This window comes from Furipterus horrens, unplaced genomic scaffold (genome assembly GCF_987537825.1).
Source record: "Furipterus horrens unplaced genomic scaffold, mFurHor1.1.pri manual_scaffold_6, whole genome shotgun sequence".
Lineage (NCBI taxonomy): Eukaryota > Metazoa > Chordata > Mammalia > Chiroptera > Furipteridae > Furipterus > Furipterus horrens.
Window position 1 is genome coordinate 163,996,379 of NW_028327176.1, and position 17,519 is coordinate 164,013,897.

Consider the following 17,519-nt stretch of genomic DNA (forward strand, 5'->3'; position numbering starts at 1 on the left):
TTATACAGAGACAATGGAGAGCAAAACTGTTTCTAAGAGATTCCATGTAGATTCTAAGCACCTCAGTACTCATATTTCTGTCAGTTCTCAATATAGATTTTATGAGTTCATTGTCTGCAAATGGTGGGCAAAAGACATGTTTCTGCCCCTTATGCTACTCATGGGTACCAAAATTTAGTTTAAGGCTTTTTTTATGTAGCACACTATAGGAAATACATAAAAAACATGATTCCTCTTCTTCCTTCTTCACAAAAAAGTAAATTATTCTTTTATTTACTAGTTTTAGAAAAAGATTAGAAAAAGGAAAAATAAATGACTTACCTCTAAACATGTATGATTCCAAATAAAGTAGCTGAACTAAAACTTAAAATTATAACAAAAAGTAGAATTCAACATAATTTTCTTTTTATATTCTATTTATGAATGTTTGTAATTAAATTTGAGAAAATAAATTACTTTTTAAGTCACATCGTTTATAAGGCAGTCTCATGATACTGGCTCTGAGGATCATGTATACATATAAAGCCATAATAGACTACCAAATTATATATAAAAGCTTGAATATTTTATGTTTGCTTTAGAAAGCCAATCTGTTAAACCTGTGACAATTTTATTTATTTAAAAGAGTAAAACAGGAGATCAGTGGTACTATCCTTATATGGGTTAATAAACTGTTTATAAGTTATATATGTGTATAATTCTTATTTTTTTCAATGTAGTTGGGGCCATGGAAGTGATTAGTTAATATACATACCTCAATTGCTTTAAGTGGATACCTATGAAAAGGTATACGAAATATAAACATACTGTATATTTTCAAAAGTTTAAAATAAACACAAAGAATATATAGGTATACATGTTATAATTTTGAAGTCAACACTAGCACAGAAGTTTTCTTATCTAAATACATACTAGAATACTTCCTATTTCAACACGTGCACCTGCAAACACATGGCCATGCACATAACCTTGCTTTCTGCCACCTGCAAGAAAGTTAGAATATACAATATAGTACATTGTTTCAACTTAAATCATATTGGAAAATTAATGAGGATGGCATTAAAATGTCTGATCTAAGAAATCAACAGACAGGAAGATAATTATTCCATTGATTAAAAACACTGAAGACTGATGATAGGAAGTTAAGATTTAAATTGTTTGTCCTACTGATCTTGAAAGATACAGGAGAGACAGGATGGCCTGTAAAAACTCAGAATGCTGTCTGACAGTTAAGATTTTTGAAATCTAGCAATCCAGGCCAGAGATTCAGACCATCGATGCTTCAGATCTCAGAGAAATAGTACAGCGGTGGGCAGTTCTCCGCAAGGCAGGGGGAGCTGATGGAGATCTTGATGCCCATCTGGATGGGAGACGGCGATTTGCTGGTCTAGCTGGTCGGGAAAATCCTTTTCCATGTGAAGATTTCTCTGTCATGGATTCCTAAGACAAAAGAAGACATGCATCTCACTATACCAGCACCAACAATGGGCTTAATGTTTTATGAATCACAACAATGAGCTTAATTTATTAGCATATTCATAAGCAAGAAAGAGCATCACAAACTAAAAATACGTGTCTAATATTTGAGGTCTTGAATGCTTTACTTAGAGCAATTTTAACATGGAATATGACATTTAAGAATCTTTTCACATTGACAAATTTTAACACAACTGGTCTCTTCTTAGAACTAATTATAAGTTCAGTATTCAGTAGTTCATGTTAGACAACCCTGATATGGTAGAACTGCATTTTTTGGCATTTTCATGCTAAGAATTTATATTAATAAGAATGACCTAAAAATTGTTTAAGCTACATCACTTTTTACTTCAATGTACTTGCCTGTTAGCTCCACAAATACAGGACATTTATAAGGCACTATTTTAAATGATGCGTTTTACCCATATGTGTATTTAGTGACTAAACCCACAAGAAAAATTATGAATCAAATACTTAGAATGACTGAACCATTCGTAGTTAATAACTGAAAAGTGCAAGCTATTTTTAAATTATTTCCCACATACTTTTAAAAACATAATACTTTATCAACAAACGCATATTCAGAATACTTTTTCAAGAAACTTACAAGCATTTAATCCCACTTACTATATTTACGTTACCCTATTTCAGAATTTTAAAAGTTATAACGTGCTAACCCCAGTTTTAAAACTTCACTTTTACAAGTTCACGTTGAGTTACAATCCTAAGGTTTATAGTTATTCACAAATGAAGGATCAAAAAGTTCAGAAGATGTCAAAACATGAGCCTGCATTCTATTTATATGAATGCAAGGGACTGAACTCTGAGCCATGGCTAAATATGAATGGATTTCTACCAAAATATGTTAATTGCTTTCTCACCTCAGTTATCTTCTTCCAATCCAGTCCTTGCTTCACTTGCTGGGCTCCACACATAGCTGTTTTTCCTTGAAGCTCTTGTTCTGTTTGGATCATTTCTAAATGCTGACCTAACGTGGCTTCAACACTGACATCACAATTACATTTGGTCCAATTATCCCGGAAGCATTTTGAATTTTGCAATGCAGACCCTGTTGATGTCTCATAGGTTTTCAGCAGCTTTTCCACAACACCGTAATTTGACCTAGGATCAGCTGATCTTGGTCGGCCAGACAAATTACTTGGTCTCCATTCATGCTCGTGGAGCATATTCTGATAACTGCTAGGACTTGGGTGCTCCTGCATTTGTCTGACTAGACCTGTTGTGGATTTTTTGGTGGGGTGATCAGGCACATTTTCTCTTGGCACAGGCATGTGGGCACTGGTTTTCAGAACATCAGACACATTGTCATTTTCTGGCATGTTGCCTATACGAGTAATTAAGGTATCACAGGGCTTAAGATCTTGAGATGATTCTGAGTAGCTTTGAGTTTGCTGTATTGCATGACAATTTCTATCTGTTCTAAATACAGTTCTATTAAACTCATCAGTCTTTGCTGCCAGCTTTTCATTCCTAGTAGTCCTTTCAAAGCCATGACTGGAACTTCTAAGCGGGCCACTGCTCTGTGTCACTGAGGAGCTACAGTCATTGCTTACATGAAGGTCAGAATGATATTTAGTAGGGTGATCTGGGATCATCTTTCCATATTTTGACTTACTGGGAGTAGAGCAGGTTTTCTGAAACCACAAGGTAGAGGGATTATTTTTTGTGCCTATCACAGTGTCACATGACCACATGCCTAGTCCAACATTTTCTTTACATGGAGGCTTGCTATCTGTTTTGGCTTCTGATGCCAAAGAAGAAAACATGATACCATTTTTCAAAGTTTTCCCTTCATTTAGACACAGTGTAGGTATCTCATCATGCCTCAGAAGGACATGAGGACTGTGGTTCCTTTCACCTTGACCCGCTTGGACTACATGGCTGTTGTGATTTAAACTTTCCTTCAGTCTTTCATGGGCTTGTTCAGGATAGGAGCTAGGAAAATTGCGAGATGTGCTTCTTGGAGGAGGAAGTGGTGGAGTTTCATTACTTGGCAGATCAATTGTATCAATTCCACATTTTTTTATAGAATTGCTTTGAAGCATATTATTACAGCTCAGATTCTTTCTGTTTATCTGCTTTTCTTTTTCTAAATTTACTGGAAGAATGCACTGGCTATTGTTGATCATGTGGTCTCCATGAGGCATGTTAATTACATTTGGCGTTTCCTGGAGAAAAGAATCTGACTTCATCCTAAGCAATTATAAAACATATGCTATATTAGTGATAACTTTATTTAAGATAAGCTGTTAAAAAACATAGCTTAAGCAATGGATTTCTGTTCTAGGAAAAGGAATCACAACTTCCTGCTGCATCGTTTTTGTATAAATTTCCTAGTCAAAATCTCCAAGTCTTTTTCACTGTTGGACAAAGCCTACCTCTCAAGTGTTGCATTCAAGGAACTACATACTCTGATCCAAACCATCTTTCCAGCTTTGTCTCTCACTTTTTTTCCCATTACCCAAAACTTCACCTGTATTCAGACTAGATCATGTATCGTATCATATGTGTCTGCTATTAGCATTCCCCTTTCTACAAGGTTTTTCTGATCATTTCTTTACCTCTGCTCTGCCTACTGAATTTCTATTCATTATGTCATATGAGAACAAGTTTCTCCCTTTAAATCTGAAGTAACATTTTAACTAGTATAACAGAAATCTAAATAGAAGTGCAACATGACATGAGTCATACCAAATAAAAGGTATCATTTGAAGAAAAGTAAGAATTTTTTGGATGACTAAAGGGCAGATAGGCAAAGTGAACTGCAGTAAAAGCACTGTTGCTATTCAAGGACCAGCAAGTACTATAGTGTGGATGGGTTATAAAGCAGAGTGGAGAGGATGATGGAAAAAAAAAAGAGAGAGAAACATTAGATAATTTTAATGTCTTTGAGTTACATATTAAGAATTTTGAACTTCTTTCTAAAAGCCTTGAAGTAACAAGGAGAACCTTATACTTCTCTGAATTCAATAAAAGTAAAAGCCTAAATATAGCAACAATGGGGATTCTCAAGTTAAAGTTAACTAACCATTGATAAATATAAATCACATTTACATCTCTTTAACTAATAAAATATTATGTGCTAGCTCACAATAAAGTGCAGGTACATACTCATTAACAAAGAATAGTAGACAAAAGCTAAATGGGCAAGTAGAGGATAAAATTATGGGAAAAAAGATGATTGGATAAGAAAATGTATTGTAAGTCAGTACAAAAATTCTCTCTGGGCTCCCTAAGAGCTGAAGAAAAAGAAGGGTACAGACTGCTATAGCTTTCTAAGAGAAGCATCCTGCTTCACTAGGAGATAAATGTTGATCCTAGGACAATCCATCTTTACTTACAGAAAATTCCAATTTATTTTTTAATTTGCTCAAATTTACTTTCACAATTACATAGGTGTTTCTGCAATGAAACACTATTTTCATGGCATTGTATATATGTGTGTACATATTTCCAATATGTTGTTCTGAAAATTATGTATGTTTCTATTATACACATAAAAAATATAGAGATAAATGACACTTAGGTATAAAACATTTCAGTAGAACATCATTATGTAATTAAAACACCACATTGTTAAATAGAACCTAGTTTAAAGATGTATAATATTTAACTGGATTAGCCCAGTTGTATACTCTTCTATTGCCTAAATACTCAAAATTAAAAAAAAAACTTCATTAGAATATACTTGTTAACTTATTATGAATAGTACATCTTAAATAAACACCAGAAGAGTAAAGTATTCCTAATAGTCAAATTAAAAAGAGAACTAGATTTAAGATCAGCAAACAGAGAAATATTCAATTAAAGATTTTATCTCTTATCTAAAAATAATTTTAATAACTCATTGTTAATTATCACTAACACAGTGTAAGGAATTCACTAAGTAAAAACAGTATTTTTCTTGATGTTTCCAACATAAAATAATCATAGATGTACCAGCCTACCTTCTGTGGTTAGACCGCTTTCGAATTTCCTCTTGAAAGATGCACAATTCTTCACTGACTTTGGCAAGTTCTTCAAGAGCCTTTATTTATACATAAGCAATAATGTGTTAGGACTTGGAAATGTAAATAATTCTCTGGAAACAGTTCTAGGCCAGTCACATCTTACTTACTGTGTTGAGGGCGCGGGAACAGCCCATGCTCACTTCCTCGGAAGTCCTCAGGTCAGGCCAGGCCCCACATTCCTTTTGGCTGTCTGTGGCCAAAGGATCCACAAACCCTACCTTTGATTTTTTGGTTGCTTTTTGTTCCTTGCACATTTGATTTCCTTCACTGAGTAAGCTCTGCTCTGTTTTATTTTCTTTTTCCAGATTATCCCTGTGATTCATCCCTGTTAATCTGCATTGTCCTAAATTGGGGTAATTTGGAGAATATTCCACCACTTTATCTTGAATGGCCTTCTCATGATCAAGATCAATGACCTTGGCACGTTCATTCATGTTGATTTTCCTCCGAAGCTTTACTTCATGGCAAAGCTATAAGGAAAAAAATATATAAGGCTTTTTATCCTCTTACTTCACTTTGTCAATATTTTTGAAGCTAAGCACTGTTTTGAGTTCTCTTGGCCATATGACTATATACTACCCTGGGATATTATTCATGTGTATGCCTCTAAATAGTACTTCTAAAATCTAGATTAGCCAGAACAACTTTGCTAAACCATAAAGACTACTTTCTATATGTCAAAGCATGGATAATTTCAGCCTTCCTGAGTAGAAATCAGCTTAGTCAAAGGTCAAATAAATCTGTATCTACATATAAGTATCACTAAGAAGCACTGTCACCAAATTGTAATGACCTGAATCAATTACTGGCTATGCTCTCTCATTGCTTCCAGAGGGAAGCAACAGTTTTACTAACGTTAAAGTCATATTTTTAAATACATGATCCCATTTCTTTGGCAACATTTACTGTCTTAAATAGTTGACAATCTCACATAATCAGTTTATTCTGTCCCCTAAGTAGACATTTTGAAATCAAAGGATGTTTCCATTTGAAATTATGTTGGTGAGGACTAGTTAATACTGAGATTTTTTAATGTTAAGCTATAAACATTCAAAAAAAATTTCTCATCCTGATTAAAACAAATGTAACTAAAAGAACTCTAAAGGTTTGACCATCTATTAGTCTGCATTAAAGTAGACCTTGAATTATTTCTTGATGTGAATTTAGTTTAGCCTGCAGGCAGGCACTCAGCTCACCTCTAAATAGAGGGAATAAGTGGTTTTTTCTTCCGGCTTGAGTTCTGGGTAAGCTTGTCAAATTTCAAAGGATACTATCAAACTATTAAAGCAAATGACTACATTTTACAGCCACAGCCTATATTTGTACTACATCTATTATTTAAGGAATAATAGCTTTACTGTTGCTCAACATTTACCGAAATCTCAGATGAGAGAAGCACTATACGTAGTTGATGCTAGAAAGCTACACACAGTGCATTTATTTCACTAGATAGTTATAAATCTACCATTGGATGAAGTCAGGATAGCATCAAGTTGCAGCCCTGGCCCTGGTAAAATTATTTCTACTGAACTGCTGTGGGCATTATGACTTTGACTGACCTTGAGGATATTAAAAGAAGCAACCCTCAGAAGAATCATGTTAAATCTAAGGATGCTGTTGGCCATGTCCTCTGTTTGAGCAGTCGTGGGTAAAAAACAAAAGTGCTTTAGTTTCAAAAGCAGAGACAGAGCGCTGTTTCTGGAAAACAAGTTTGCTTTTGTTTTTTGAGTACTGAGAAATATGCATCTGATAAGTTTTGTGTTAGTTACTGGAAAGACAGACTTGCTGCATACATTTTACATATGATCCTCCATATTGTCTTTATCTCACCTCTCTTTTTGTTTTGACATACTGTACCTTATGTACAATTTTATATGCCATCATAATTCTCTTAGGAATTAAGGTGAGGTATGAATGAGCAAATAACAATGTTATCGATGGAAAACAGTTTCTTTCGTATAGGGGAATCTGGTACGCAGCCCTTGTCAATGGTTAGCTTATCTTTTGAACAAAGAAGATAAAAAGAAAGGATTGCAATGTGATGAAAAAAATTCCCAGGCATCTATGTACTCTAAACAGGGTTTCAATCTGGATTATACAGGTTTTAAGTGTTGCAAGTATGTACATCTTGGTTTGACAATAGCAAATGCAATGATGATGGATAGGGGCTGAACACAGAATCATCAGCATCTTAATATTCAATGCTGGAGCCTCTCACTGGATATTATTATTACTTGGAATCACTGAAGTTATATGTGTGCTCCTAAAAAATACAATTCTCTAATACATGGCTTAAGAATTTGCATCTGATTTAATACACAGACACAGAACTCAATGATAAATGTTAAACAAATACATTTATTACACTTGTGGTATGTTATAATTTTTCCAAGTATTGATTGATTTTTAATTTTAGTTTAAAACAAATCATCTTGATTTACTGTGACATACGAGGATACACTCTTTCTCTTTTCCTCAATTTTTTCTACTCTCGCTTTGTAGCCTGTAAGAAGTGATGTGTAAAAGATACGTTCTTACAGGTTACAGAGCTGGAACCCTAAAAGAAATGTATATTTTTATGATAAGGGAAGCACAGCTCTAGTATTCAGATATTGAAGAGCATCATCTATGAATATTTTGGGTAAGCATATTTTCTAAACACAGTCCCTGGTTGTGCAGGTACATACTGCAAGCAGCAAGGTGAAAAAGATCATTACAGCCCTTCTCTCTCCTTGAAGCAAAAAGAAACAGTATTTTTAGGGACTATCAGCCTAAGTTTAAGGTATGTTTAATGCCCAAACTAAGCAAACAAGCGGAACAGAAACAGAATCATAGATAGGGAGCACATGGGAAAGGTGGACAGTTGGGAGGGGTCTGGGGGAATGCGTGAAGAAGTGAAGAGATAAAGAAGTACAAAATGGTAGTTACAGAATAGCCACGGGGTGTACAGTACAGTATAGGAAATGGAGCAGCCAAAGAACTTATATGCATGATCCATGGATGTGAACAAAAAAGGGGGGGCTGCCAGAGGAAGTAGAAGGGGCTGGGTGGAGGAAGCAAAGGAGGAAAAATTGGGGCAACTATAATAGCATAATCAATAAAAAATAAAGTATGTTTAATGCCTGCTAATTGGTAAGGCTAATATTTACCACAGATGAAATCTACAGAGCTGTCAGAATAATTACATATATTACAATAAAAATTTAACCAGACGGGAAGATTGTTTTTGTGACATGGCTTAAACCATTGGCTACACTAATCATGACTCTCTTAATTATTTTCCTTGGCTGGTAGAGTTATAGGAGACCATTCCTAACTGGCCCTTCCAAGCCTTTGGGAGCCACTGCCTCATGACGTCAGGTTTCTGACTGGAGCTATGGACCCTGATTTGACCTAGATTATCTCCAAACTGAGTCTCCGGGTGGAGACATTTGGAGAGTGAGCAAAACACCTGCTCCAGTCGACACAGGGATGAGCAGCGGATCCTCCTTTCAATCTCTAATCATACACTACATGCCTGTCTTCTCACCTCTATTTTAGAGAAAGAGTTTAATAGCTACTCTTTATACATTTTCTTTTTATTGCATTCCAATTTGTATTTTATCCACTACCAATTGCATGGCTGTTAATAAGAAAAAAATGTTTGTACTATAAACACATAAAGCACAGAGGTTTTGACTGCCTCTGGATAAAGGCCAAGGAGTCTGTTAAAACAATCGCTTTGGCAATGTGCACCAAACCATGTCAGTCAATACCATGGATGTTACCTGAACGGTCAAGGTAAGTATAAATCATTTTCAGTTGGAACAAGCTCGAACATACATCCATGTAAATGCTTAAAGTAATATTAAGAGGCTCAACAGGCAGAGGGAAGGTTAATGGGGATTAAAGACTATTTGTATCAGAGTCATACATGTCATTTTTTGTTATCCTTTTTCTAATATATGTACCAGTACATGTGGCACCCCCTTCCAGAATAAATACCATATCTACTGCCGTTTTCTGTTTGAGATACAACACACCTTTTGATTTTACTGAATTATTTAATATGTAATTTCCTTTAGTAGATATTATTCATAAGCCATCTCAGGAAAGATGTGCATTTTAATGCTCAATTGTAATTTTGCTAATTTGTTTCACCAATTATGTCTTTCTTATATTTTCCTCCTGGACCCAGTATTTGAAAACTCATGAAAAATACATACCTCATTTTTCATTCCAAGCCACTCTAATCAGAAAATAATAAACTGATACACTTTAGAGTGATATTTGAAGTTTGAATATATGCTAATTTAAAATTTATGCATCCTGCTTGGTCTTTCCTGTGCCTCATGCATTTGCACTTTTATGTATGTCATTAAATTTAGAAAATTCTAAGCCTTGTCTATATGATGCCATTGGGTAAGGTCACGCTATTTTGGGTGTAGTAATTGTCACTGAGATATGCCTCTCTCAAGCAGAAGAAGGAAAATAAAAATAGTTTACAATGCAAAACAAACTTTTGACATTTTCATTTTCATTATGAGCTTTAAGTTTCCAATGTATTCAAAACAAACCAACTTGTACCTCCTCTATCTTCTTCTGCATGATCTTCCATTGGGTTTCCCATTCCTTCCTTTCATTGTCAAACTGGTCCAGCAACTCCATCTTTTCCTTGTGCCAGTCAGTCTCTGGGTTCTCCCACTGCTTGGGCAGGTCCATGGCAACCACAAGATAACAAAGGGGTGTTTCTGCTCCTCTCTGCCCTCTCTTTATTGTTTCTTGGAAGCTTGGAATTGCTTTATTTGAAGCAGTCTCACTTGCCTTTAAAATAAAGCCTAATATAAACATAACAAGAGAGAGTTCCAAATCCATATGCTTTCTGGAAACATTTTATCATTTTGTCAAGAGCCATCGACATAAACAAACTGTAGGAAAATTGGACTCAAAAGAGGAGGAGAGATGACAATTTACTTAAGAGGAAAGAAACACAGTAAAAAAAAGAGAAAAAAAGTATTATCTAAAGTTTTTCTCCCTTTTTCTAAGACCAGACAGCAAAATTATAGTGACCAAGATAGTTAAATGTATATGTGAGATATAAGTATTCCTTTAACCAACCACCAACCTAAATGTAGAATTTTTCATGTCTAAGAGTGGAAATCTGAAATTCAAATGGATAGTCACATCTACACAATCATGGTGGATTCTGCTGCAACAGAATTAGTGCCTCTGTTCTGATTATGCAACCAGATTATATATCTCTGTGACTTCAAGTCTTGAGACAGTGCTGAACTACAGTCTCAATTTTATATTCGGAGTTCCAGTTGATGCCAAATGTGATTGCTGTATTAGTAAGATCTCAAAGGCGGTAGTTGATCTGAGACTGGCATATTAGCAAGAAACCAAACTAAATCACAAAACAATATTTTCATTATTTTACTTCATCAAGTAAAATGTAAAATCAGCAAAACTACCCTGGGAGCCCAATGTTAAAATGTAGCCATGCTCTCTTTTCCTTTTAATAGATCATGTACCAGACCCAAGTTAGGATACCGAATACAGAGAATTAAAGACAACATGTTGCTCAATTTGCAGGGAAATTCTTGATCACATTATGCTGCACCTGAAGTAATTAGATTTCTAGCATTTAGGGTATGTGTATTTAGGGTTTAAAAATGCTATTTAAAATACCAGATTAGTAACTCTAAGTGATCTAAAATTTCTGAGATTTAATTTACATTAAAATAGGGCTAATCACAGTGTTGTTCTAAAAATTACATGACACAGGAAATGCAAAAGAGAAATTTTAAAACGTTTATTTCTTGCTTTAAAAAATCTTGCTGTCTTCCACTTAAAATAATTTTTATTAATCAAATCATATACTCTTTTAAAGGGTAAAGTATGTTTAAAATGATTGGATCTCTATCTAAGATACTCATGCCTATAAGAACTCTAACTCTTAGGGTTTCTAGGCCATGACCAAAATGTCTTAACTTAGTAGATGGCAGTTTATGCTAATTATGACCAAAGTTCCCAAGAGTTATTAGCTGCCTTGGCACTGGAACTGTGGAATGGAGCCAACATAACCAGGCAGCACGCCCCGTTTTGGGTAACAGAAGACGGCTGACTATCATAGCCCAAATAAAAGGTAAACATTGAAGGCTAATTTAAAATTTTGTCAGACTGTTCTGAACATGTATATCCGAGTGGCAAACTGTTCCAAACATGTATTTTCTGAGTTTAAACAGACAAATAAGGATAAAAATGTTAGTCCTACATGCAGGACTCCACCTTCAAAACCACCCTGGTAATATTGGAGTCTGTACTGTTTCTCTTTTCTGAAACAATTTGCTACAGATACTTGAATCATTTTTACCTATTTCTCTGGCACTTACAATACTCCGACTAATTCTGTCAGGAAAAATAAATTTCAGATTTAACTATTAAAGATGTTGTCATGTGTCATTTTATCCACCTAGTCATGGTTTTACTAATCTCATTTTCCACACTCAGTCATCCTTGATTTTTTTACTCTGTACACCTATGAGACAATGACCATTAAGTACCTGCCATAGCAAATGCAAGATGGCCCCAAATAAATGCATCAGTGAAGACCCAACAAAATGAAGATAGTAAAGACTATAAAGAATTTTTTTTGTTTTCGTGAATCTGTCACTGATCTTGGGTATGTAGTAGCCTTTTAGATGCACTTATTAACTCTTCACAGGATATGTAGAGATTATTTTCAGAGACTAGCTAGCAGGCTGCTCTAAAGCCATATGTAATTATCTGTGAGCTGAAACTATCTCGCTTACTAGCAGGTATTGAACACTGGAACTTCTTAGGAACAGTGAAGTGGTTTAAGACATCCAGAGATAGTTGTAGATTTCACCAAAAACGTTACAGAAAGGGAATAGACTAATTTCAAACTACCTGGAAAAGAGGTGCTATGATATTCTATATTTCATTTTAATGGTCTTTAAACACTGGAAATGTTCAGAAATTATCAAAGTTTCTCTTACAATTATGGAGCAAGTGGCTCCAATTTTCCTTTCTATTTCTAACTCTCCTTGAATCACTTCTAGACCAGGGTTAAAATGTGACACCCCCTTTTCTTTTTCACCTAAATGAAGACCATCCAGGCAGACTAAATCAGGTTTGCTTCTGGTAACGGGAAGATACATGAACCCAGATACATGTTCCCAAAGCAGAGAATCTTGCACTTAATGGCAAATGGAGAAGGGCCAATCTACAGAGCTTCCCTTTTTCAGGGCCAGAGCGATTCCTAGCACCAGGAAATGTCATAGTTGTGGATCAAAAACAAGCCTTTGAAAGAAAATTCCTACAAAGCTAAATCTGTGCCAGTTATGGGGGGGAAGATTTATTTCACCCACTTAGCATCTCTGTCTTGTCATCAATGTCAAATGCAATATAGCTGAATATATTGTTTTCTCCTCTAAAAATAAAGTGGGGGCCATAGCGTTGTGAGGATCAAATGAGCAAGAGAGAATGCTTAATAAAAATGCCAAAAAACGTTCTAGATCATCGCAGGTGTTTGATAAATCCCTGTTTCTTGGTTTCGTCCTCCTGTCCCTTTCTCCCTTTGTCTTTTTTCTTGTCTTCCCTCCCTCTCTCTTTCCTTCCCTTCATCTATCCTTCTCTATTTTTTTCTAATATAAAATTAATGATTTTGACCTTCAATTAGAAAATGGATAGAGAAGCAAGTCTAATGTGTGAACTCTCATATTTTCAATGACTTGCACTCAGGAGTTTTCAAGTATTTCAAGGATTCACTGAAAGTTAAATATTTAGGAAAAGATTTTATTAGTAATTATTTGAATAAACAAATCATATAAAACTGCTTTTGTTATAAGTCTCCTTAAATTTATATTTTTTAAAAACTCCAACTAATGAAGCAACTTTGTAGGGACATAATATTCTATAATGAGAAGTAATGGGGTAAAATGGTTCACCAGATTACAAAATTCAATTTGTGTTCTCTTCTGAGGCTAATATAGAAGTTCTCTTTGTTCCTAGCTGTCAATTTTTTTGCCCACAGATATCGGCATCTACGTGGGAGAGGAGAAAGGATTTCTGCTATGTGCACCCTTCCCATGTCTCTCTGATTCTCCATTTAATTTCACTCTGATTCTCCATTTAATTTCACTCCTTTCAGAATTTCATTCAGAATAAGAATTTATTACACCAAATGTTAAGAGTAGAATGAGCTGCACTCCCTAGTCATGCACAAGCTCTTCTTCCAACAACTCTAAAGTCATATTACATAATCCAGTGAAGTTACACCCCCATCCCCAAGGCTGGAAGCCAGAACTGTAAAGTTGTGAGTGGGTTGCAGAAGGATGGCGATGGGAGGAAAATTGTTCTGTTGGCCTCCGACCCAACTCGTCAGGAAATGTTAAGCATACCACAGGAGTCTCACAATAAGTCATTTTCACTTTCCTAATTAGTTTCAATAGGTCTTTGTCTGAGGGGTGCTCTATTCTTACTACTCCTGGTCATTACCATTTCAATCTTTCCCAATGAAAACTGAACTTTAGCCAAACTAATAAAACAGTGTTAGGAAAGTTGACTCCTTTGCCCCTTCTCTCTTCTGAGATTTTTGTTCTCTTATTTACTCTTTATAAAGATATTGCTTTTCATACAGTTGATTTTTCATTTGAAGAAGTTTACATATTCCAGTAGGAATGCCACATACAGTAGGTACTGTCCATCTCACAATTCCTAGAAGAGGCATTTGCCCTGGAGATGTTTTGCTTCCTCTGAACTTTGAAGGATTAGGAATTCCCATGTCAATACCATCAGAGTAATACTGTTTGCCATGAAGATTCTCTAGCTCTTTCTCCAGGCTATTATAAACCACTTGTATCATTTCAACTAATTATCAGACCTTATTCCTCCCCTATTGTTCACTTGCAAATGCATCTTTCTGGAGACAACCATGATTTGATTTCATAACAGGGCAAAAGGAAATGACTTGTAATAGCAAGATTTCTTGCTATTTCAGCATGTTACTTATATTCCAATAAGGTCAAAGAGCACAATGTGCAATTCTGATTAATTCTGCCTTCTCATTTTAATAACTTTTCTTCTTGTTTTCTCCTGAGTTATATATTCAAACTACAAAGCATCCAAGATATGTATACTGATTTTACATCTCTTGTTTTAAAAAGCTTTAAAAGAAACTTTTGGCTTGGGTAAACAAATATCTAAAATTAACCAGTTTAAATAGAAGATGTGGTGGTAAGGTTCCAACCTAACTGCAGTTAACCTGTTATGAACTGCGCACTATTTAACTCAAATCACAGAAACACTTATCATGCAGTGAGCAACCATCATCTTGGATGAAACTACATTTATTATTTTTCATTGCACTTTTCAAATACCAGCAACCTCCAGGGCTGTGAGCTTTATTTTGTAAATGCTAAAAATTCTCCACCCTCATCAAAATAGCATTCTAATAAATATATTCGTGAAATTCCATGATAGGCAAAGTGCTGTTTGAACTACTGGGAGGCAGTGTTTGAAACACAGTGTCAGAGAACGGATGGCACTGTCAGTCCAGAGTTGGGAAATCCACTCACAGCAGCTGAACCCTCTGTTCCCTGGGAGTCAGTAAAATCCGTTACAAACCCCACCCCGCTGTTTTTAAGCCCAGACATAGATACTGAAACTGGCAGATGCTGACATCAGCCTCCACTTAAACAGTTATCTCGTTTCAAACATCTCAGCAGCAGCCCCTTTACATTTTGCCAGAATTAGTCATTTGCTTTCAAACTGCCAGAAAGACACACATACCTTCTTGTCCTGGGAGAAGTCCTACAGATGTTCCACCACTGGCCAATTTAGCAATGGCAGGATAGCTAGTTGTTTTAAAAAGAAGTCTCAGTTTGGTTAAGCTTGCTTCTTTGCAAGAAATGGAAATGCAAAGTAAGTCCAACCATTCAACAGAGCGGTACTGACAAGTCCCTTTGAAACCCTCACCACTTTCACAAATCAAAAAGCTGCTCAGCTCAGTGCCCCAGCAGCAGTCCAGACTACTGTGACGTCAGTTACTCGGAGGCGGCCTTCAAGCCAACCTCTTCCAACCAGAGCTTTGTAACTTTAGAGCAGCTCCTTCTCTGGGTAAACAACTCCAGGTCCAGGACATTTTTAGCTTTTATAATGGAGCTAAGTATTTTCAAACTTACCAAAAGAGCTGGTGGTAATATCACACAAATGACAATGGCCAATTTAAAATTTCTTTTATTTGGAAAACTCAGCTCCTTTTTTTTTTTTATAGGCGAGGATTATCTCCTTGCAGACCTCTCTCTCTTGCCCCTTTTCGGCGAGCATCAGAATGCACTTTTCAGTGCTTTTAGAGGCTAGTGTCTAAATGTGGCAGAACATGTGTAGCAATCAATGCTATTATATATAGAATCTCAAAAGATTTGTGAATTGTATCAAATTTCTATCTTTAAGTAAAGTAGAAATGGGACATATTTCAAGACCAACCTTATAGTTCCTTGTGACTAGGATAGCTTGATGCCTGTGTCAACAGCTATGGTGATATCTTTCATGCTAGAGAAAATTAGAGCTCATGGGAAAGGATGATACTTATTACTGGAGGAAAAAAGCCAAAGAGATACACACGTTCTTGTTTTCAATTGCAGTGAGCTGCAGCTCAAGTATAAGGAGGGGGTCCCTCAAGCACGACCATAGGGGTTTATCCCGGAAATGCTTGGACACCTCGCCTCCCAGGCAATATTCCCAGGTTGTGTGAGAACATACATGCATCTGATCATGTCTGGGTTAACAGACTAAAAAAACTAGCAATCTGGTATCTAATTCAACAAATAAACTAGATAATAGTTTAAATAATAAGGCCTTGTCCTCAAGTCTGTGTGGTTGTACACTTTCACAATAATTTTGCCTGCTTCTAGATAAATATTTCATGAGAAACTAAAGTTTAATAATAGTAACCTGCTCACAGTAGGGCCTCAGCACAGGACAACTGCATGAAATCATACCTTGTGTTTTGAAAGACAGCAATCACTCATGGAGCGACAGCTCTCTGCAAGGCTCTGTGCTAAGTACTTTGAATATATCTTTTTTTTAGGTCGCCTTCACAGCAACCATGTCTGTACATAGTATTATCCCCATTTCACCGATAAAACTGTGGCTCAGAGAGGTAAGGTACCTTGCCTAAACTTAAAGAAATACACACATGCTTAAAAGTAGGGTTTGCAACCAGTTTCTCCAACTGAAGATCCTGTGATTTTGTCACAGAGGTCTTGGTTTCAATTCTACTGCCAACACTCACCTGTGTGAACTTTGAATTTCAGCTTCTCCCGTAAAGGGATAATTATATTTACTTTATGAGGTTGTTGTAAAGAAATGAGAGATACTTAATTGCTAGACATACAAGAAATGCTAGCTCATTTCTGCCTTCATCCTTAGATGACAGAGGGAAGATCTTGGGGTGGGGGTGGGGTGCCCAAAAGCATCTATACAGAATTATCTAGTAACATTGTTCCCCTTATCCATTCTACCACTCCAGACCGCTTAATTTTCATGTGATCTTTGTAAATCAAATTAACTGTTTTTGAGTCCTATCAGAACTTCAGATAATGTGATTAAGTAACAGGAGAAATTAAGTTGGGCCATATACTCTGTACTATCACTCAATACTTATGTCAATGCCCCTTTTCATGGATGTGCCGGTAATTATTTACTGCAGGTCTTTCATGTGCTTGTCATGGTAAAGCTGACCTTAAATTATGCATAAAATAAAAAACCTAAGGAAAGACTGACAAGAATTTCACACCTAGTACACTACTTCTCAGTATTTACCAACCTTTTTTGTTATAACTTTTCATATGTTAGCTAAAATTTCCATGCTATATTTCATACTCAAAAGAAACAAAGTAACACAATTAGATAATAGCACATAAAGGCAATACATACTCACTACAGGTTTTTCGAACCTTTCCACTAAAACCTCTGTTTTAAGAAAACTTCAGGGAAGAGTTTCTG

At 35.7% G+C, this 17,519-nt stretch overlaps 1 protein-coding gene across 1 annotated transcript; it reads right to left on the reverse strand.

Annotated features, from left to right (window-relative positions):
* Nucleotides 1-687: 687 nt before the first annotated feature.
* KIAA0408 (KIAA0408 ortholog) lies at nucleotides 688-17,351 on the reverse strand. The gene is made up of 6 exons (XM_090279826.1): nucleotides 15,303-17,351; nucleotides 10,074-10,324; nucleotides 5,615-5,977; nucleotides 5,445-5,524; nucleotides 2,358-3,690; nucleotides 688-1,440 (listed from the first exon to the last, which is right to left on the reverse strand). The coding sequence occupies exons 2-6, from the start codon at nucleotides 10,206-10,208 to the stop codon at nucleotides 1,267-1,269; spliced, it is 2,085 nt and encodes a 694-aa protein (XP_090135952.1). The 5' UTR covers nucleotides 10,209-10,324; nucleotides 15,303-17,351; the 3' UTR covers nucleotides 688-1,266.
* Between the last annotated feature and the right edge of the window lie 168 nt (nucleotides 17,352-17,519).